At 31.2% G+C, this 23,824-nt stretch overlaps 1 protein-coding gene and 1 pseudogene across 6 annotated transcripts; one reads left to right on the forward strand and one right to left on the reverse strand.

Moving 5' to 3' along the window:
• Nucleotides 1-15,103: 15,103 nt before the first annotated feature.
• On the reverse strand, nt 15,104-16,544 carry LOC124886717 (annotated as a pseudogene).
• A 25-nt stretch (nt 16,545-16,569) lies between these two features.
• On the forward strand, nt 16,570-22,843 carry LOC107840432. 6 transcript variants are annotated; one of them, XR_007043812.1, is made up of 6 exons: nt 16,574-16,754; nt 18,324-20,243; nt 20,320-20,628; nt 22,044-22,131; nt 22,362-22,500; nt 22,589-22,843. XR_007043812.1 is itself a non-coding variant. In XM_047395169.1 (6 exons), exons 4-6 carry the CDS (start codon nt 22,044-22,046, stop codon nt 22,746-22,748), a joined length of 387 nt encoding a protein of 128 aa, XP_047251125.1. In that variant the 5' UTR covers nt 16,575-16,754; nt 20,051-20,243; nt 20,320-20,628; the 3' UTR covers nt 22,749-22,843. The 6 variants fall into 6 exon arrangements, 4 of the variants coding, with proteins under 4 accessions (XP_047251123.1, XP_047251124.1, XP_047251125.1 ...); XM_047395169.1 differs by having other exon boundaries at nt 16,575-16,754; nt 20,051-20,243; XM_047395167.1 differs by lacking the exons at nt 22,362-22,500; nt 22,589-22,843 and having other exon boundaries at nt 16,570-16,754; nt 20,398-20,628; nt 20,706-22,084.
• Nucleotides 22,844-23,824: the final 981 nt, after the last annotated feature.

Below are 23,824 nucleotides of genomic sequence, written 5' to 3' on the forward strand. Positions count from 1 at the left end.
CTATTTCAATGTCTCCTAGTAGAAGAAAAACTATACCTTGCTAACAAATTAATCGAAAAGGCTATATCAAGCCTTGTAATATTTACAAGATGTATTTTGTCAAGTGACAATATTCAATATTTCATGTATGACATCTACAGGTGTGTGGGAATGCAAAACAAATAAGTTTTCACTTATCAAGATGCACTCTTTCATGTCACTTGATAAATGTTTCTACGTCAGCATGCTTAAATTAACGTAGAATTCAGATCCTCATAGTCTTTTACAATAGTGCGCCAATATTATATCAAAGATATCATTAATGATATATCATTTCGTATAGGTTCACAATGCGACATAATATTTTGAGATCTCATTACTTCATTATTTTCAGGTACCTAAACCTCTCATAAGGTTTCATGAAGTGTTATGCCGTAGGCTCTTCAAGAGCACACTGCCTTCTTATTATGATCGTTTGCTCCTTATCATTTTGAAGGATTGTTTCATTTGGAACCGATTAGTTTATCATGTTTCATGCAAGCATAGACTTTGTCCTTTATGGACAGAAAATAGAAGCACTTGCAGCTTAATATGAGATGCTTTCGACATTTGACTTGAATTATCTTTTGAATGAGGATCTGATGATAATTCCTAACAAATTTCATAGTTGCTTATAATCTCCCCCTTTTTGTTAGGAAAACTAACATGTATCCTTCATCTTCTTTGAGGAATCCATCTTTGTGCATCATGGTATAGTTATTAATCGTATACCGCACATCAAAACTATTAGATGGACAACTTATGGTTCTTGACTCAAAACCAACTTTGAAGGAAGTTAATCATGATTTATTGGTTTGATGCATACAAGTGCTATTATATATAATATTTCATATTTCAAATCAACACACGAAGTTTTGTTCTCCTTAGTAATGGTTTAATTATTTATCGAAGGCATTCAATGCCAAATCATTATTATCAAGATGAAATTATACAATCTGAAAATTATGTTCTTGTCTCAATTTTATTGAGCAAACAACTTTATGAATGTCAAACTGCAGGTTGACAACAAATGAACATGTGATCGTCTTATTGATGCATCTTTTTCAACACATCACATGACTGGTGAATGGACCTTTATTCACCTTTTGTACTTTTTAGATCTTAAGGGATCCAATCCCAATATTAGTTGGTCCAACCAACTTATCATGAGAACAAACGACATAAACAATTCTTGAAGAATCTTCTAGTTCTTCAATACATGTCTAATACTCAATTTGCACATCTTCGAGATGTCACAATCGTTCATATCGACTTATGAACTCGTTTTTAGTAATAAACACAAGTTTACCATGACATGTATTTTTTTCTTCAGGTTTACTATTACATGAATAAATTTCAGATTTACTACTTTCGAAATAGACTTATTCGGAGGTGAGTTGTGATACCATCACAATCAAGCCTATCAAATTCTGATAGCTTGTAACCTCTTTTATGACATTGCTATTTCAAGAGTAAATCGAGGAATATATCATATATTGCTACCACATTCACTTCATGAATTTGAGCATATTCAGTGAACACGTTTCATAACTTTTCATCAAAAACACATTATTTTTGCCTTAACCATTATAATATCATCAATATGGTGCATTGAGATTCAAACTCAACGTCTTACCCATATAAAGACGCCTTAGGCATAAATCAGTGGGACTTGAACCCAACATATTATCATCCTTTTTGATAATATTGTTCTTGAGGAATAAATTTAAAACATAAGTGGTTCCAAACTTATTATTTTTCCCTTAAGTCCAACAATAATTATATTAGCAAAAGACAAATAACATGAGGAATTAGTAACCTTGACATAAGTGATAGTAACAAGAGTCAACAGAAAAAGAAAACTTACCTATTTGTTATAACTAATATCCAAATAAATCACAAAGTGAAAGAGATGATGATAACTTTGTTAGTTTTCTACACGTTAATCCCTTTATCTTAAAGTGGCAGTGGCATAACAATTAAAAATCCGTGATACCTTTTGCAATATTGCTATCTTTATTAACTTTTACACGAAAATAAATTTTAAGTGATTATAAAAACAAAAACGATATCGAACATCTCTTGCTTTTTTTTTTTCACAATTTAATTGATAATACTACTTGAGATGGGCATATCAAACTATCCTTTGAGGTAACACAATATATATCATTGTTAAAGTAATACAGTATATACCATTGTTTAATGAATTTTTTACCGTATCAAATTAAAGAATCAAGCTTAACGTCAAATTGATTGAAATAGATATCTTAATTTGGTAGAGACTCGTGCTGATAACGTGTTATGAAATATAAATAGAGAACAACGAGAATAAATAGAGAGAAGGGGTAGACTTCTTTATTTCTCTTGATGGATGAGAGATTATAGTATTGAGAATATAATGAATAAAATCCCTTTATTTATGAAATTTCCTGATAGATATCAACTAGATCTTATTAGATCTCGATAGACATTCATTATAATGTAAATAATTTATAACAATATTGTTGATTTTTCAATTTTATCATTATTGTGTACCATATAACTTTATATTTCATTTTATCTTCATGAATTTTAAGAGATCGTCAAATTTTTCAATGTTAGCACTTTGGTGTATATAACTTCAAAGGCAACAAATGTTTTGTCAATTGTCTTTGAACGATGAGCGGAAAAAGGGTCATGGCCATTTTGCATAGTTCTTTGAGCATATTTAATCTTTTTGGGGTTATTTAATTTGGATAAATATTGACAAACCATGTTAACTCGCCTATGTTAGTGGGTGTTTGGATTAGCTTATAAGTTGGTCAAAACAACTTATAAGTTATTTTTTGTTTAAAATTATGTTTGACAATATTTATAATAACTTAAAAAAAAAGTTGATTTTGGCTTGTTATAAGCCAAAAACAAGAAGTAGCAAATAGGAGCTTTTTTTTGGGGAAATTATAATCTATTTTGACCATTTAAATTACCTTTTTGTCTCTTGTAATTGTTACTTATTCCAATTTTATCCTTATAGCTCTAATTCTCCTTCACCAGTCATTTGCACTTTTGCTTTAAATTCACGGTAAATTTTCAATTTTTGACCCTTAAAACAGTAACTTTTTCTTCCGATATAAATTTATATTTTTACTTTCATAAATTGTACACAACTCATACATACCGCTAAATGTAAATTTGACTTTTAAGGTTAAAAATTAAATATCGGCTCATTTGAAGAACAAAACGTGCCATCAAATGTAAACATTAAAGAGAAATTAAAGTGGAGCACGCTTTTGTACGTCAAAAATGATATGAATATGAATATGATGAATGAATATATACGATGATTACCCAAATCAAGAATTGAAAAGAAATAATATAATAATTAATTAACTTTCACCATCTATTATACCGAGTAAATAATTTTACAAAACAAATTGAGAGAAAATGACAGATGCAGTAGAGGATTAACTAGGTAAAAAAACAAACTTCAAGAACAGGAAATAAGATAAAAATCCCAGCATTATATCACAATGCGAATATAAGCCTTCCTCCTTCATGTCTTGTCTGAAATTCCACTTATCTCTCATAGGAATTAACTCTAGCCATATTAGTTCGTCTTTTGTATGAAATTATTTATTTGTTAATATAATTATAATAATTAGTAACATATATATTTTGCTTAATGATAAGTTCGACATATATATTAATATTATCCTCGAAGGTTAAAAGCAACAAGTCCAGTTTAATAAGAAAATAAAAGTGTCGTTAATTGCATCTTATGATACGAAATCATAACGTAACTATGAAGAAACAAATAATCTTTTAATATATAACTATTTTCTTAAACACAAACATTCAACACTTAAACTCTTAAAAAAAATATTTTTTAGCACACAAATTTACAGTCATTATGAATATATATATATATATATATTAATTTTAATTTGAATCATTTTAGCAATAAAAATTAATAATAATCAACTCTATATATTATTAACAACTATAAAGATATTTCAGTCATTTTGACCAAAAAAAAGTGCTTAAAAGTATTATTTATCAAACATATCAATAACTTTTTTTCAGTTTCAGCACTTTTATCCAAACACATAATTGCTTATTTTTAAAATAAGTTCAATACTTTTTAAAGCACTTCAAAAGAATTTTTTTCGATCATTTTTTTCAGCTTATCCAAACAGACTCTTAGTCGATAAATAAAAGCTACCATTATGACTAATAGACAAATATCATTGACTACAATTATTAGGGGATGACATACTTTCAGACAATTAAGTTTCGATTTGTTCATGTGTATTTTTAGTACTATTTTTTTTTAAAAAAATATACTTTATTTAAAGAAAATAATGTTCGGTCATAAAAAATTCAAATATAATTTCAGATTGTATTATCTGTTTTCACCTTTTTCAACTCATTTTTCTTGTAAACATTTGAAACAATTTTAATTTATATTTATGATTAAACATAACTCCAATTTTAACTTTATTTTTTTTTAATGGTCAAACTCCTGCTAAGAAGCAAATTTCACCTTTTTTTTTTTATTAAACTTAAATCATATACTCTCTCGATTTCATTTTATGTGTCGTTGTTTTCTTTTTAGTGTGTTCCAAAAAGAATGCATATTTTTTTTTATAACTGTTTAATGACAACATTTCCATTTTTATTCTTACTGAGCATCACTTAATAAGAAAAAGACAATTAAGAAGTAAATTTTAAGAGAAATAATTTTATAAATTTTATAAAATTATTATTTATTTTTTAAATTTTGTATTTAATTAAATAACAATACATAAAATAGAACGAATGAAGTACTATTATATATTGGACTATTGTGTTTGTAACGTGGATGGTGGGGTGTTGGTACATTTTCAACAGTGCAACAAAAGGGACTTAAGGATGGAATAAGGTTTGATTTTTGGGTGGGGGAAGATGTTGAAAGTATAGAGAGCTGCTTTGTCAAATCAAATGTGAAAAGATGGCACTATTATTCAAACTTCAAAGACAGAAAATCGAGATGGAAAAAAAAGTAGTACTAGTATTTGGTCAAAAGCTAATATATGTGGTACTATGACTCATTGGAAAATGTGACGTGAAAAAGTTTATAGTTTCCCAATCCTCTCCAATCCACACATGTAAAACAAGTCCACACTAAATTAATTTCTCACTTTAAATTACTTAATAATTTATAAAATCACAATAAAATTAATTTAATATCTCTCAATTTTCTTAAATTAGTTTCTTACAAAGTATAAAAATTGTAAACTTTCAAAAAAAAAAATCCTCAATTAAAAAGGAAGTAAAGGTTATATTAGTAAAATTAATTTTTATTTATAATTTTTTAAATGAGGTATAAAAGAAAAAGGGGACGAGTAATATTAGATGGAAGAAATAAAAGCTTCGGGGTAAATTTTCATTCCACCCCACGGCAATCTCAATCTGCATTTGACTTTCCTAAATGTCAACAAAATCATCATTGTGTTATAACATAATAAAGAACAAGAAGAGTGAGAAAATAGATAGAGTGATTCTTATTTATTCTATTGAGAGATTAGAGATCATAAGATTATAAATATATTGAACAAAATCTCTCTATTTATAGGGAAAATTTATTCCTAATCTGAGTAAAAAGTGGATGCTTCAAATCCTAATAGATATCAAAGTAGATCTTGATACACATTCACTATAATGTAAATACATTTATAACACTCCCCCTTAAATGTCTAATTGGTAGATAATGTGCCTCGTTAAAACCTTACTAGAAAAAACTCAGTAGGAAAAAAAATCTAGTGAAGGAAAAAGAGTACACATCTCTAATAATACGCATTTCGGCTGCCTCATTAAAAAACTTACAAGGAAAACTCAGTGGGACAAAACCTCGTAAGGAAAAAAGAGTACAGCGTGTATTAACTCCCCTTAATGAGAACATTCTTGACCTTTGCAATTGAAGAAGATTTGGTGAATAAATCAGTCACATTTTCAGTTGAATGAATCTGTTGCACGTTAATATCATTCATTCTTTTGTGGCTTATGTATGTAGAAAAGCTTTGGCAAAATGTGTTTCGTTCTATCTTCATTTATGAATCCTCCCCTAAGATGTGCTATGTATGCTGAATTATCTCTGTATAAAATTGTGGATAGATTATCATATTTCACACCACATTTTTCTCGAATAAGATGTATCATGGACCTCAAGCATAAACATTCTCGGCTTGCTTCATTAATAGTTATTATCTCAGCATGATTCGATGAAGTGGCTACGATAGACTGCTTTGTATATCTCTAAGATATGACAGTACCACCATATATGAACACATAACCTATTTGAGACTGAGCTTTATACGGGTCAGATAAGTACCCAACATCAGTATGACTAAAAAATTCGGGACTGCAATCTTTAGAATAAAACAAGCTTATGTTTTTTATCCTATTTTGATGTCTCATAGTAGGAGCAGAAATATACCTTACTAACAAATTGACTGAAAATATTACAGGCCTTGTAGTATTTGCAAGGTACATAAGTGCACCAATTGCACTAAGGTATGATACTTCATAATCAATCCAATTCGATATATTTCCAATTTCAACAAATTACTTCATAACCAATCCAATTCGATATATTTCGAATTTCAACAAATTACTTTATAACCAATCCAATTCGATATATTTCGAATTTCAACAAATTACTTCATAACCAATCCAATTCGATATATTTCGAATTTTAACAAATAATTTATTGCTTTGAAAACTCTCCAAGAGTTCCGATGATATTCAAGCAATAAGCTTATACAATATAAGGATTATAAATAAGTTTCTCATAAACTTTTATATGCTTCAAGCATTTTGAATCCTTAAAAGTTTTACACATAAGTTTTGTCAAGTGACAATATTCAACATTTCATGAGTGACATCTTCAAATATCTGGACTGCAAAACAAATAAGTTTAATACTTACCAAGATGCATCCTTTCATGTCACTTGATAAATGTTTCTACGTCAGCATGCTTAAATTAACGTAGAATTAAGATCCTCATAATCTTTTACAATATTGCGCCAATATTGTGTCAAATATATTAATGATATATCATTTAGTATCGGTTCACAATGCGACATAATGTTTTGAGATCTCATCACTTCATTATTTTCAAGTACATGAACCTCTCATAAGGTTTCATGAAGTGTTATATCGTAGGCTTTGTCTTCTTATTATGATTATTTGCTCCTTATTTTTCAAGGACTATTTCATTTGAAACCGATCAGTCTACCATGATTCACGCATGCATAGATTTTGTCCTTTAGGAACACAAAATAAGAGCACGTGCGCTTAATATGAGATGCTTTCAGCATTTGACTTGAATTATCTTTTTGGATGGGGATATGGTGATAATTCCTAACATATTTTATAGCGCTTATAATCTCCCCCTCATGTTAGGAAAACTAACATACATTCTCTACTTCTTTGAGGAATCTATCTTTGTGCATTATGGTATATTTATTAATCATATAACGCACATCAAAATTATTAGATGAAATAATTGGTTCCCGACCTTGAACCAATTGAGAGGGAAGAAATAACCATAATTTATTGGTCTAATGCATACAAATGCTATTGCAATATATCATATTTTAGACCAATACATGAAGTTTTGTCCTCATTAATAATGATTTAGCTATTTATCGAAGGCATTCAATGCCAAACCATCATCATCAATATAACTTTCTTGATTGCGCAATCTGAAAATTATGTTTTTAACTCAATTTTATTGAGCAAACAACTTTATGAATGTCAAACTGCACGTTGACAATGAATGTACATGTGATCATCTTATTGATGGATCTTTTCAACATATCATATGATAGATGAACGAGCCCTTATTCACCTTTTATAATTTTCAAATTTAAAGGGATCCAATCCCAATATTAGTTGGTCCAACCAACTTATCATGAGAACAAACGACATAAACAATTCTTGAAGAATCTTTTAGTTCTTCAATTCATGCACATTTTCGAGATGTCACAATCGTTCATATCAATTTATGAACTTTTATTCTAGTAAACTCCAAGTTTACCATAACATGTATTTTTTCTTTAGTAAATTTCAGATTTACTACTTTAGAAGTAGATTTCGAAATAACTCTTCTCAGTTATTTGCCTCATTCGGAGGTGCGTTGTGACACCATCACAGTCAAGTGCACATTTGCATTAATAAGTTTCTCATTCCCTAGGAATGAAATATAATCACGTCTTAAGCGTATCAAATTGTGGTAGCTACTACAAAATCAAATTGAGGCATACATATGATGTAGAGAATTTTTTTTTCTAACATATCTTATGATCATACTATGCCTGTGAAAATATCATCACTTTTGATGATCATTATCATATTGTCCATCCACGCGTATATTCGTGCATTCAATCACTTGTCTTCTTTCAGATATATTATGCACTGTTACCACATACACCTCAAGAATGAAGTAAATTGTCATATTTCAGACTTATCATATATTGCTACCACATTCACTTCATGGAATGAAGCATATTCAATGGGTCGAATTTCATGACTTTTCATTAAACATCCATTTTAGCCATCATAATATCATCAATATGATGTATTGAGATTCAAACTCAACATCTTATTCATATAAAAGCGTCTTATGCATGAATTGATGGGACTTGAACCCAACATATTATCATCTTTTTTGATAATATTGTTTTTGAGGAATAAATTTAAAATATTTTCAAATCAATTATTTTTCCTCAAATCCAATAATAATTATATTAATAGTAGCAAAAGAAAGATAACATAAAGAATTACTAATCTTGAAATACTGTTTGTCAGAGTCTAGTACTGATAATGTGTTATTTTATAATAAAGAACAATAAGAAGAGCAGAGAGAATAAAAAGAGTGATTCTTATTTCTTCTCTTAAAGATGAGAGATCATAAGATTGTAAATACAATGAACAAAACTCCTTTATTTATAGGGGAAATTTACTCCTTGTATGAGTAAAAGACGGATGCTTCAAATCCTAATAAATATCAAAGTAGATCTTGATAGATCTTGATAGACATTCACTATAATGTAAATACATTTATAACACATAAAATACTCTTAGACTTTGAAAAATCATGCGCTTTATTTTTCCAAACCATTACAATGTCGGTAGAAATGCAGTAAAAATACCAGTCGATTACAGAATTAAGCTAATTCAAATTTCTTCTCTTAAAAATAACTATAAATTACACAAATACACAACTTATGTTTCTAATATTATAAAAAATTCAAACTCTCTAAACATATTATAAAAATCACAACATATACACAGAATGCTATGTATATGTCGGCTATGTTATGTATATTAATAGGGAGAGAGTAAAGTAATTTTAAAAGTGGGAGAGAATGTAATTACTTCCGAAAGTGTTTGTATTTATGTTATTTATACTAAAAATAACTCAGGTATCATTCGGCACTCTCCATTCACCTCCCATTAATCTACCTTGATAATGAATTTTTGAATTTTGACACATAAATTAAGAAAAAAACATTAAAGACATAACTTTAATACAATTTTCCATTTTTATCCAAAAAAAAGAAAAAGTTGATATTGTAATGCCTTTTCAAAAGTTAATTGATTGTCAAATCATAAGGGTAAATTTGAAAAAAAATTCAATGATTCACTTATTTTAAAACACCAATAAATACCTCAACAATTCATTTATTTCGAAACGGAGGGAGTATATAGAAACGGCGATTTATGAGTTTTTACCAAACAAAAAAGCCTTACGCAAGGTAGATTCATACTATTAATTAGTAACCAGCTGAACATTCTTGTCAAAGTTTGTGTTTCAACAACTTATTATATTTACAGAATGTTGATAATGAAAAATAAAAAAGGGCACTAAAATAAGGTGATGTTTACTCGTTTAGGAGATTAGTCAATGTCAACGAATGAAAGGAAAACAGGTTTATGGCTATTTCAGTAATACGTGCCACTTTCACCTGTCGCCTTCATGCATTTTTGTTTTATTAGCCTTTAAAACTCTTGTATTAAGCAAATTAGCAATTGCCTCACGCAAGCTAATTATATGAGAATAGAAGTTACAGGAAAAGTTTATTTTATTAATGCAAATTTCATCTCATATAGTGAAGACATTTGTAGTGTTATGGATCACTATAAGTTTTAATATGAAACAATCATACCAGACTGAGTAATGTAGATGTTATAATACATACAAAAAATTAGAAATGTAAATTAATAACGGATAAATAATTATGCCTAAAAATATGTGTTGTTTATTTATTTTCCAAAAAATATTGTTTAATACACGTATCCCTCCTCATTTTTCTTAAAAGCGAAAAGGTTCAAATATGCTATTAAACTATCAGAAATGATTTATTTATGTCATCCGTTAAAAGTTGGGCTTATTTATGCCATCGCCGTTACAAAATTGGCTCATCCATGCCATTACTTTTTAACAGCCGATTTTTAAAAAACAACCTTGCCACGTGGCAGTTTATTAGAGGGCCACGTTATTTTTTAAAAAAATTAATTTTCTTTTTAATTTTTTTTAATCCATTAAAAAGAATCCACCCAATTTTTTGATCCATTAAAAATTAATTTGATCTATACTTTTAAAATGTGATTAATTTTTCATGATCAAACAAATATTTAAAGATTTTTTTTTTAAAATCTACTACTAAAGTTTATAACCAAACGCTATTCTAATTAAACATATAGTATGTCTTAGCATACATGAAATATTTTATCAGCCGAATGTAAGTAACTTTTTATTTTTTTACTAAGCATAGAATGTCATCATCGGACAATTCAAGCAAATTTATGGCCTAAGGCAAAAATCAAACGGAGGCCTTGCATTTTATTTTTTTATATAAAAATTTTCTTTTTTCTATAAATAGTATTTAATATATTTCTTAAAATTTGTAATTTATTATTAGTAAACAAAAAATAGGCCCCTCAAATTTTGGGGTCTTAGGCGGCCGTCTTTTCTCCTAAAAAGTTGAGCTGCCCCTATTCAGTATTCAACATTTATTCGTAACACTTTATGCAGCATCATTTATCATTGCAGAAACAGGAAGGCGACAACATACCGACATATATAGTATGCGTAGAGTTGGCAAAATGAGAAGCTAACTATTAATAATATTATAATAATATTTGATGTTTATATATCCCTTCAGTTTCAACTGAAAAATGACAAAAACTTTAGTTAACGTGAATCTTTTAAAAAAAATAAAAATAAAGTGATAAAAAGCGTGGAGTGTATACTCTCTCCGTTCCCTTTTAGTTACTTGCCCGTCAATTAAAATAACTATTTTATTATAATATATTTAATAAAAATGATGTTTACTATTGTATTTGAAATTAATTTGAAGAAAAAATAATTAATATTAAAGGTAAAATATGAAAACAATCTTAATATGTCAAAAATGACAAAAAAATGAATCGAACGAGAATGTTTTAAGAATATATTCATGAAAAATTAATCCAATTTTAAAAGTATAGATCAAACTAATTTTCAATGGATCAAAAAGTTGCGTGGATTTTTTTAATGGATATAAAAAAAATATTAAAAAAATAAAATAAAAAATGACGTGGCCCTCTAATAAGCTGCCACATGGCAAAGTTGTTTTTAAAAACCATATGTTAAAAAGTAATGGCATGGATGAGCCGGTTTTATAACGGCGATGGCATGAATGAGCCCAACTTTTAACGGATGACATAAATAAGTCATTTTTAACAGTTCAATGACATATTTGAGCTTTTTCCCTTCTTAAAATTAAACAAAATCACACTGCCGATAATAAAAGTAATAGCCAAAATATTTACTCCTTATCTGATCTAAGATTGAATATACTGCAAACATCAAATTGAATATACTGCAAACATCAAATTATCAAAATTAAAGCGTAATCATTGCCTATTGTTCCTTGCTTTTATAGCACATCTTTTTCTAATCTGTTTTTATTTTACGCAGGGGCTATAGAAAATAATTGTTTGACCTCACATCTGAGATAGTAGTATAAATACATAAAGTACTGTCGTATACTTTACCTTCATTCCACTTTGTGAAAATATACATACATTGAATATGTTGTTGTAAACAAACAGAATGATATCTTATATATGTAATCAACCCCCACCCCCACCCCACCCCCCCAAAAAAGAAGGAAAGTGAGAGTTTATGATTGAAATAAAAGTTGGCTTTTTATTCAATACTATGGTCTATCGTTTATCTTTAATTAGAGACAAGAGGATATAATTTACTTTTAGCGCTATGTTGGCTTACTCATACTTTGGTTACCTTTTGCTTTGCACATGCTGTTTTATCTTTTATTTTGGGGGTAGTCAATAGTGTTTTAATGTCTCATTAGATGTTGATCAGAAGAAAAACAAATGTTCAAAATAGTATGATGGGTTGTTCCAAAAAGGCAATGATGTGAGTGTGACCTTAAAATAGTTGATTCCTATCATGTACAAATCTATTGTTTAGTCTTGCCTACTTGCATGTAGCGGCGGCATGATATGATATGATAATATATTTAAAAAACTTGATAGGATAATTTTGATTTTTGATTTTTAGAGATTTTATATTATATATTATATCAAATTAATTTGATATATGATTCAATATCTTAAATTTGGTTTCCATATAATGTGGAACTACAAATCGGTAATTACTATAGTTTGGTTGATTTTATAACTTACGTATATATATATAATAGAGATTTATGACTTTGGCATTTCAAAAATATCTTAATTATGTCATATACTAATTAATACCTTACATATGAAGAATATTCAAAATTAAAGATACAAGCAATTCTCTTCGTTAATCAATATCCCAAAAGAATATTTCAATCAAGATAGCGTACTCAATGTCTTAACAATTAATTATGTAATAATACTATTTTATATATTTGCTAGTATTCCAATAATATTATGAATTTTAATTATATAGAATTATATAATTCGTTATGATATTCAGTATTTTCGTTTTTTCTTAAATATCAAATAGCATATACTAAATACTTAACTTTTTTAAAAAAATATATACCAAATATCATAATATATAAACTGTGATATCAAAAATTTTGATGTCATATGATATTCGATATATATACCTTACTCGATAGGTACCGAATTAAGTTGCTTCGCTCCCCAATTCGTTTAAGTCAAACGATATCATGGGTCATTCTCTTATTTATGAAATTAGGCTATGAAAGTATAGAGAGAGAAATAAATAAATCCTAGGACATGACGTGAAAAAACTTATATTCAGAAAGAATTATTTTTTAGGTGTTTACTCAAACTAGTATATAAGGTATTTAGACAATTCCAATGAAATGCTAATTTTAAAATGTACCTTAAATATGGACAAAAATGTACCTATCTCGATTGATTGCATTACGTGCCGTGGGGGTTGGTTAATTAAGAGCATTAACAATATAATTGTGCAAATGAGCAAGATTTGTATTTATTAATCAATATTATCTGAAAGTGATCGATATAGTCCAAATTGTTCAACCAACACATATAATTGCGTTGGTACGGTTAAGAAAATTGGGAGAATAATTGAAAAATACATTCTCATTGAAAGTTTAAGCGGTGAGAGTAGTAAGTATTTAGGAGTATAATTTAATAACTTTAAACTTGTTTATTAATTATTGTGATCATAAGTTTCAACAATGATAGAGAAATTTGTTCGATTTTTCGTTAAAGGTTTGAATTGGGAAATTGAGGAAAATGAAATTTGAACAAAGTCTATTTGTGACTTATTGGATTATAATATTATAGTGAAAGAGCAGAACTTTTATACTTAAATTAGAAAAATAGTTCTAAGTTTAAAGAATTGAGAAGAAATTCTCTCTCGCACTATCATCCTCGCTTTGCTCGGCCTTTTAATTTGGTCAAAAAATATTTTCTGCGTTGGGGATTTTCCTCAAATTCCCAAACAGTAATTCCGAACAGGTATTTTCGCACAAATTGATACGTAAACTCATGCCTGTAAATTTTGGGGCTTCGCCTTTTTTCTTGACCATCGAAAATTAGCAAATATTTCTCCTCCTCATCTCCATTCTCTACATCGTTTATCAAAAGCAAAAAAACATAAGTGTAGAATGCAATTTTGCTTCACTATTATATTTTCGTTTGCCGATTTTATATAAATTAAATTGCTGCTATTACAGAAACATTTTTTCGTTCTATCATGGGAGGAAATAACCAGAATACTTGTAGTTCCATAAGGACATATATAGAAGCAAATAGCAATTTGTGTGCTCAAAACATTTCTTCTACATTTTTGTTTGAATAATTTTTTTTCCTCTGTTTTTAATTGACAATGACAACATTAGGGTTCATAAGCTTATATGTTTTCATAAAAACATATCATAAATTTGTATAAAACCTATACATTCAAAGAAAGAAAAACAATTGATTAGTTGGCACAAGAGAAGTACGTACCCAACAAAACGTAAACAAATATGAAGCAGAATCTTGCACATAATTCTAACTCCTGATTCCTAATTTCCTACTGATTCTTCTTGTTCTTATCTGGTGAGAAATGTGGTTGAGCTTATCATCAAACTGCTCAACTAGATCACCTCGAATGAAATGGAATGATTGTGATATTTTTAATTGTTAAGTGCTTTTAAGGCCTAAAAATCGATAGCATTTTGGTAGGGAATGATTTATTACCTTTGCTGATCTAGGAAGATATAAGTTTCGAATCCTAAATACTTAAATTTGAAAAGAAAATAAAAAATAGGTCAAGGCAACGAAGTCAATTATAAACATTCGACATGATATACATATTTTCTTACTGAAATTTCAGTCTCTGCCTAATTCTTGATTGAGTCTCAATTTTGGAATTCAATTTCATGTTTCGTACTAGCCTAACAGTCCCCACCCTAGAGGAGAAAAACGAAAAAAATATGAAATATGGTCAACAATCCTGATTAAGAAAGGCATCACATCCAATAAGAGTACAACTCAAATTAGCATAGTTAAAAAGGAGGAACCAATTAAAGAGCCATAACATCTAACAAATAATAAGTATATGATCGATCGAGGAAAACGAACGAAGACAATTAAGAGAAAAATTTTCTAACAATCCATAGAAAGAAAATTACTGATCGACCATTTTTCAAGGCCTCCAAGTTGTTTTGTGTTCGGTCTTTTTACAAGGCCTCCAAGTTGTTTGCGTTCTTTCATCCATTAGACCAATTCCCTTTGACGATAAATCAATTCTAATTTGATCACTTCTTTTCCTCAATAAATCTCTTTCCTCTATTGCGCGCAAAACATCTTCCTAGCTCGGTCAGATCAACTCTTTTTAGTGCTTGTTTTCTTAGCTGCTGAACAGCCTCGCCTGAGGTTGACTCAGCAGCGAGCATTTTGGAGCGCATTAAGGGACAAAAATAGCTCTTGTTGTTGTTGTTCTGTAGGCTCTTTCTTCAGCTCTTTCGAATAAGTATTCATAAGTTAAGGGCTTTCTGAAGAGCAACAGCATTTATCATTTCAGCAGTATGCAAATCATCAGCAAGTTGAGTCTCCAACACATTACGCAGCACTTTGATGCAATTTTCGTGCTTCAGTCTTAACACGCGCAGCCACTTGCTCGTTTAGTAAGACTTATGATGAAGACGACATGGCTTGTTCACAATCATATAAAGTTTGATAAATGTAGAACACAGAGTCTGAAGCAGTGGATGGTACAAACGAGTAACATCACCTATAGTGACGAAATTGCCTAGTGCTTTAGACATCTTCTCACCATTATTAGTAACGTAACCATTATGCATCCAGTAACTAATATGACTCTCAGGGCCACAAGCAGCACTACTCTGGGCAATCTCGTTTTCGCGGTGAGGGAAAATTAAGTCCATTCCACCACCACCATGTATATCAAACGAATGTGTTAGATAGTGCGCGCGGCACTCTATATATATGCCAACCCGGTCTTAATTCCACGACCCCATGGACTGTCCCAACTTGGTTCACCAGGCTTCGCAGCCTTCCACAAGGCAAAATCAGCAGGATTTTTCTTTCTCGAATCAAACAGAAAAATAATCCACGATCATACTCCGGAAAATTATCAACAGAAAAATAAACATCTCCATCAATCTTATATGCAAATCCATTAGTCTCTATCTTACACAACTAAAAAAAGCTCTAACAAGAGACCCAAAAAAAGACTCAAAAATAGGTCGAAAATAAGAGACCTCACGAGGTCGCTTATCCCCTCAACTTTTTATTTTTTACTTTTTTTCTGTTAAGAGACCTCATGAGGTCGGTAAATGATAAAAAAATTTCAGCAACACAATATTAGGAACATCAAAAGATAAAAAAAAATGCGGAAAAAGTTAGCGCCAATATAAAATAAAGCGGGTAGTAAAATTTTATACGTTGCGACCTCATGAAATCGCTACAGTTTTAATAAATTACTATTTATTATCAAAAACTAATATTTAGTACTAAAAATAATTACATGTGACCATTTTATTAAGTATTAACATCAATATATATATATATTTACTTAATTTCTTAAATATTTATCATTGAAAATTAAATCCATAAAGGGTCAGCTCCCTCAAAAAGCCGCCCCTCTTTCAAAATCTCTCTGGAAAACGCTCTCCCTCAAACCCAAAGATCTCTCTCCCAACTCTCTCATCCAAACGCTATCTCCCCCAAATCCAAAGATCTCTCTCCCAACTCTCTCATTCAAAGTAAGGCTGTAATTTTTTTTCTTATTTATCTATAGAATAGAAACTGATAACGCTGGTATTCATTACAATAACTATGCCTCAATCCAAGCAAGTTTAGGTCACCTATATGAATTCCCGGTGTCTAGTATATAATTTTCATAATTCAAGAAAATTATTTTATGGGTTATTATTTCACTGTTGTAGGTGGGTTATTAAGTAACCCTTTTATGATTTGTTAATGAAGTAGACAGATTATCATCTTACTGATGCTAATATGAGATATTATGCAGGAGTAGAAAGTCTGTGATGTTGCTCTTTAATGCAATTTTTTTCTGGTCGCTTTGTGATTTTTTTCCCAATCTCTTTGATTGTATGTGGTAATTGGGTAACTTGCTTGATCTGTCTCGTTTATCATCCTCTTTATTGTCCATCCATATTAGCTTGTAAAGCTGGAGTTTACATCACTACTAATTGAATAAGGTAACTTGCAATGAAACAGAGGGAACTGAACTATGTAGACTCGAAACCTTTTGGTTTAGTAGTAGCAACTCTTTGCTGAATCCACATATTTCTAGCTCTAATTTGGTTTCATATTATGCTAAGACCTGTATAACATGGTAACTGGGGTCTCACTTTTCCTTTAGTATCCTCCTTGGCATTATTGTACTTTCAAACATGCATATAGTGTTCGTGATTTGGCTTTTTTTTCTGTTCATTACTCCCACTAGTCAAGTATATGTTTTACCAACCCATTTCCCCCTATTATCTAGGAATAATACTTGCTCTGCCCAACTCTCTTCTATCTTTGATTGTCCAAGTAGAAGCAAATTTCGTAAATCAGTGCCTAGAAGAATGCAGTAAAGTATATCTTCATGGTAGTAAAATTTCTTCAACTCGTGTATGGTAGTTATTTTAGGGTCTTGTGATTTGTGTGAGAAAGACTTATATGTGCGAAATAGTATTAATTAATATGGTTGAAATGATGTGCCTGATAATTGTAAGTAATGGTAAGATATTGTATCTAAGTCTAATACTTCCAGGTAGTGCCGGGTTGTATCTAAATATAGTAGCAGTCAGTCCTTATTTATTTGTTATGCACCCCTGTAGTTTTGGATAAGTTTTTTGCTTGCTGTTGGTGATTTGAATATTTGATTTAGTATTCTTGTTCGTAATCTGTAGCTTCTTTGATGAGTGGTGAGAAGAACCTTTTTTTCTCTTGATTTGTATGCTTCTAAAACTTGTGCAAATCATTAGTTTGTGATATTTGTTTTTGTGTTATTTTAACTGACCTAAAGTCCTACTTATGCAAATTCTTGATTTGTTATAAAGTTCTCTTTCTTAATTTAGAGTTTAACAATTTTTATTATGTGATTTTGTATAGATGGATCGTAGTTAGATGTATAATATGACTAATGTTGGTCGTATGGGGTTGATGCCTGAATTTATATCCGGTGTCGATGGTTTTGTGGACTATGCAATGACACTGGAACCTTTTCGACTTGATGGCTTGGTTAAGTGTCCTTGTAGTAAATGTAAATGTGGGAATTATGAAAAACCTGATATTGTTAAGCTTCATCTCTATCGAAATAGGTTTAAAGAAGATTATACAATATGGACTAGTCATGGAGAAGATGATAATAGTTTTGTCACATCTCAACACTATGTTGCTGGTGAAAGTTGTGGGGCGGTGGAACCTGATGTCCAAAATTATAGAATGCACGACATGATTCGAGATGCGTATGGGATGCATTCTGATTTTGAATCTGGTGATCTTGTTGAAGAAGCTCCCAATGATGAATCAAAACCTTTATTTGAACAGTTGGAAGCTTCTAGTCGGCCTCTATATGAGGGGAGTCCACACTCTCAATTGTCTATTGCTGTTAGGTTATTAAGTATCAAATCAGATTGAAATATTCCTCAAGGGGCAATGGATGCTGCGATTGACCTTATGCATAAATTAGTTGAACCGAATCTAGAGATACCTAATAATTTCTACAAGGCAAAGAGGTTGGTGTCAAAGTTAGGATTGTTGTCGATGAGAATCGATTGTTGTGAAAACGGCTGCATGTTATACTACAAGGATGACATTAATCTAGAATCTTGTAAGTTTTGTCAAAGAGCCTATTTTAAAAAAGCTCCTAGCAGAAAGAAAGTTGCTGTGAAGGCGATGCATTACTTACCTCTTATACCAAGTCTAAAGAGGTTATATGTATCAAATAGGTCAGCTCTTCACATGAGATGACATCATGAAAATAGAAGACCACCTGGTGTTATGTGTCTCCATCTGATGGAAAGGCCTGGAAGCATTTTGATATAAAATATCCAGAGTTTGCAGACGAACCACGGAACATTAGTTGGGTTTATATTCGGATGGATTCACTCCATACTCTGTTTCTGCTACACCATATTCTTGTTGGCCTGTATATTTGATACCATATAAACTTCCACCTGATATGTGCATGACCAGTCCTTATATATTTCTCAATTGTATTATTCCTCGCCCGCGTAATCCAAAAATCATGATTGATGTATACTTGCGACCTTTGATTGATGAGTTGAATCAATTGTGGATTGAAGGGGTTGAAACATTTGATGTGTCGCTTAAGCAAAATTTTAATTTGCGGGCTGTCTTAATGTGGACTATTAGTGATTTTTCTGCTTACGAAATGTTGTCTGGGTGGATGACAGCTGGCGAGTTAGCATGTCCTTATTGTATGGAAAATACTAAATCATTCGCTTTGAAACATGGCCCAAAAAATTGCTGGTTTGATTGTCACCGTCGGTTTTTGCCCATGGATTATGAGTTTAGGAATATGAAAAATGCATTTAGAAAGAATATGGTTGATCGAGACTGTCCACCTCCAATCTATAAGGGGGAACATATTTGGGAGTGGGTTCAACACTTTCCAAAGGTTACAGAAGAACAACCGTACAAATTTGATGGGTATGGTGTTGCACATAATTAGACAAAACAGAGTATATTTTAGGAATTATCATATTGGAAGGATCATCTTCTTCGACCTAATCTTGATCCCATGCATATTGAAAAAAATTACTTTGATAATTTATTCAACACAGTAATTATTCACTTACAATGGACCAAAAACGTAAGATATGTGAATGGTTTGAGCAACTGAAAATGCCTGCGGGTCATGCTTCAAATTTGTTGAAGCGTGTTGATATGGAGCACGAAAAGTTATTTGGTATGAAGAGTCATGATTGTCATGTTTTCATGGAAACGTTACTCCCCATAGCATTTAGCAGCTTGCCTGAAAGAATCTGGAAACCCATGACTGAAATTAGTTTGTTTTTCAAAGACTTGTGTTCCAGCACATTGACGGAAGAGAACCTGATTCGGATGGAACGAAATATTCCTATAATTATGAATATGCTAGAGAAGATTCTTCCACCTGGATTTTGGGATGTGATGGAAAATCTTCCTATGCATCTTGTGCATGAAGCTCGTCTTGGAGGTCCGGTTCAAGCTCGATGGATGTATCAATTTGAGAGGTAACTATTGTAAATCTTAATATATTCCTCTTCATTAATGTTTGTTTAAAAATTATCATAATATAATATTATATAGGATTATTAGCAAGAATAAATGAAGTATCAAGCAACAACATAGAATTGAAGGCTCAATGTGCGAAGCCTATCTTGCTAGGGAAACGGCCAATTTCTGTTCGTATTACTTTACAAGTGATGTTCCATGTTCAAGAAATAGGCCCAATCATCACGACGATGGCGGTGAGGTTGCTAGAGAGCCGTTATCAATCTTGAATCAACCTGGCGAAGGTTCAAAAAATCGTACACGGAGGCATCTTAGTTCAATGGAGTTTAAGTCTGCATCAATACATGTATTGTTGAATTTCCCTCAAGTTAAACCATTTCTTGAGTAAGTTGTTATTATTTTGTATTACATATTCAATTAGAAGACAAAGCAACTTACTTAATTTCCATCTTCTTTGACAGCTACTTTGTGCAGTTGTATGGCAATGATAAAGTGTTTGACTATTTTTCAACATGATTTAAAGATTATGTGAGTTTTGCATTTTTTTCATAATGCTATAATTATTAGAAAGTCCACATTTGATTAATGCTAATTTTCTGCTCTCGAATATTTTTAGGTTTATAATACAAGAAATGGTCAGTTTGATCATTTCTTGAAGGATTTATCTTGGGGACCCATTAAGGTCTATTTTATGGAAAAGTATCCAGTGAATGGTTTTAAATTCAATACCAAAGAATTCTCCAAACATAAAAAAATTTAATAATAGCGGAGTTTGGGTAAAAGGTGATGATGGAGATCAAAATGGGTTTGATTATTATGGGGTACTTTAGGAGATTTTAGAAATGGAGTACTCTGGTCGGCCGAAAAAAAAATTGTATTGTTTAGATGCAAGTGGTTCGACCCTACCCCAAATAGAGGAATGAGGGTAATCAAACAATATAATATCATTGAAGTAAGACACACAAGGGAGTATGGGCCGTACGATCCTTTCATTATTGCTCATAATGCTAAGCAAGTGTATTATGCTCCTTATCCCTTGCGTCCAGATAAATCGAATTGGTGGGCGATAATCAAAATCAAGTTTATGGGTTGAGTGGAAGTTGAAAATGTGTTAGATGTTGCATACCAAGCTGATGACATATCATGTGTTCATCAACCAGTGGATGTTGACTTAGAAGATAATTTAGAGTATCCTAAACACATATTGGAAGAGGTTGATATAGAAGAAGTAGAATTGGCAGCAAATGAAGAGATGAATGAATCAAATGATGAAAATAAAAGAGTAGATGAGGAAAATTAGTTAGACGAGGAAGAATGGTCAGAAGAGAAAGAATGGTCAGAAGAAGAAGGAGGGGGTCAGAAGAGGAGGATGACGACAAGGCAGAATGATAATTTGAAATAATACATCTGCAGTTTTTTGTTTCTTTGTTTGATTTAGTTTATTCTTTTTTTCCCTAATTTGATCGATGTAGTTTTTTTTTACTCTATTTCTACTTTTAGCTGAGAATTATTGGTTTGATTTAATGTTATTCTCATTTTAAGTTTTATTTGGAGTTCTTGAAGTGAAACTTGCTACTTTAATCTCTGATTGGTATGTTTCTCAAAATAAACTGATGTGTCTACGTCTGAGTGCGCATTGATAGTTTTCAGGTTTGTTTTTTATCTTTCATTGATGTTACATGTGTTACACCATACGTATGTCATAGGTTTGGCTTTCCTCGCATACGGTTATATGGTAAGAATGTGTACATTTACGGTGTTATGGTTTACTTGAAGATATTATATGAAAATTTATGTAGATGGTAGAAGGCGATAAGGATAAGGGTACTGCTAATGCTCCCAAAAAGAAATTAAAGAAGGCTAGTATGATCAACAGGCGATCGACAGGTACACATATTAGATCAGACTCCACACTATCTCATCCATCACGAGTTGCACCCTTAGCATATACTCAGCAGCCTCCGCATATGCCTACGATGAGGCCCACATCTAGTCATGCTACCTCACATGCATTTAGTCAATTGCCTCGCGTAATCCAGCAGCAGACATCTAGTGCCTCGCATACAGTTACTCTTAACCCTGGTAACTCGTAACCTTTAACAGTATCTACTCCACAGATTGGGATATCAAGTCTTCCGCTTTGAGGCAACCTGAAATTCCTACCATAGACCAGTCTATTACACATGGTCAGGTTCATTCACAAGCTGGCATGAGGGACATGCGCAACAAACTCATCATAGAGCCTGACGGCTATGGGTATGGTTTTTACAAAATGTATTTGGTTTATAAATATCTCATAATTGTTTTAGCTTTAACCTATAAATGTTTAAATTTCGAAATACAGTTTTAATCCGGATGCTGCTGTGAGGATCCTTTCTCAAATCATTCAAGATCTTTATAGGTGTGCTGTCACGAGTTGGAACGAGATGCCAGACAATCTCAGGAACCAGATTCTTTTAGGATTCAGGGGATATTTATTTCTGTGCTCTTCTTTTCCTTACTGATTTATCAAAAAAGTTCAAAAACAAAAGAAATTTGTAGTGTGCAGCTTCTTATTACCTTCTCCATTCTGTGTCTAATATATCATCCCCTTCTTTTTACCTTCTTACTATGTAATCTCATCTATTAGTTTTCAGCTTATGATACATCTGGCAGAAACAAGGCTGCTAAAAGACATTGTTGTGCAGCGTGCTAGGATTACGTCTTTATTTGGATGTGCTTACCTGTTTATTAATATAGTATGCCCTTTCTAGTTTGCATTGACTGTTAGTAATAATGATGGCCTAAATGTTGAACTATTGTTGTCGCTTATCTGGAAGAATGTTACTTTTTATCTATGGAAAAGAAAAAAACTTCGTCTTTTCTCTGTAATATTAGTTATTATGTAATTTGGGGTTCAGAATTTGAAATTGTTATCTTAAGAAAAATATATACAGATCGATATATACTCCACTAGCATTAGCAATACATGAGAAGAACTTCTTGGATAAGACAATATATAGTGGTACATGATAAACGTGGAATAAAATAATCAGTATTGCATCACTTGTTCCTTTAATCGTTTTGCTATAATTTCTTTTTGTATCATCTGAAGGACAACTGAATTTCTTCCAGTGTTTTTCCTTTGGTTTCTGGAACCCAAAGCCTCACAAAAACCATCGTAAAAGCTGAGACCAGTGCATAGATAGCAAATGTTCCTGCCAAATTTACAATCTCTCCACCTTTGCCTCCTGCACCACCACTTCTTCCTCTACTTCCTCTCTTGTCGTCGACGTCTTCTTATCCTTAACTCCAGTACATAGCCAGTTTCCATCCACTATTGTTCCCGAAAACAAACTCCCCGCATAGCTAGTACTTCCCTAACTCGAAAGCCTTTGTAACGAAGTTTGCCTCTCGAACTGCTTATTGTATTTGCTTTTGCTACTCGATAACCTCTACAATGAAGCTTTCCGATCAAATATTCTCTCCTATTTTTGCTCTGGTGGTACCACGTGGCAGTCAACGAGCTCATGTATAGGTACAGCTTCAGGAGGAACAGGTAGCAAGAGTTCATTTTCATCAGATGTATCTGTATTGCCAT

This window comes from Capsicum annuum, chromosome 8, assembly GCF_002878395.1.
Source record: "Capsicum annuum cultivar UCD-10X-F1 chromosome 8, UCD10Xv1.1, whole genome shotgun sequence".
Taxonomy (NCBI): domain Eukaryota; kingdom Viridiplantae; phylum Streptophyta; class Magnoliopsida; order Solanales; family Solanaceae; genus Capsicum; species Capsicum annuum.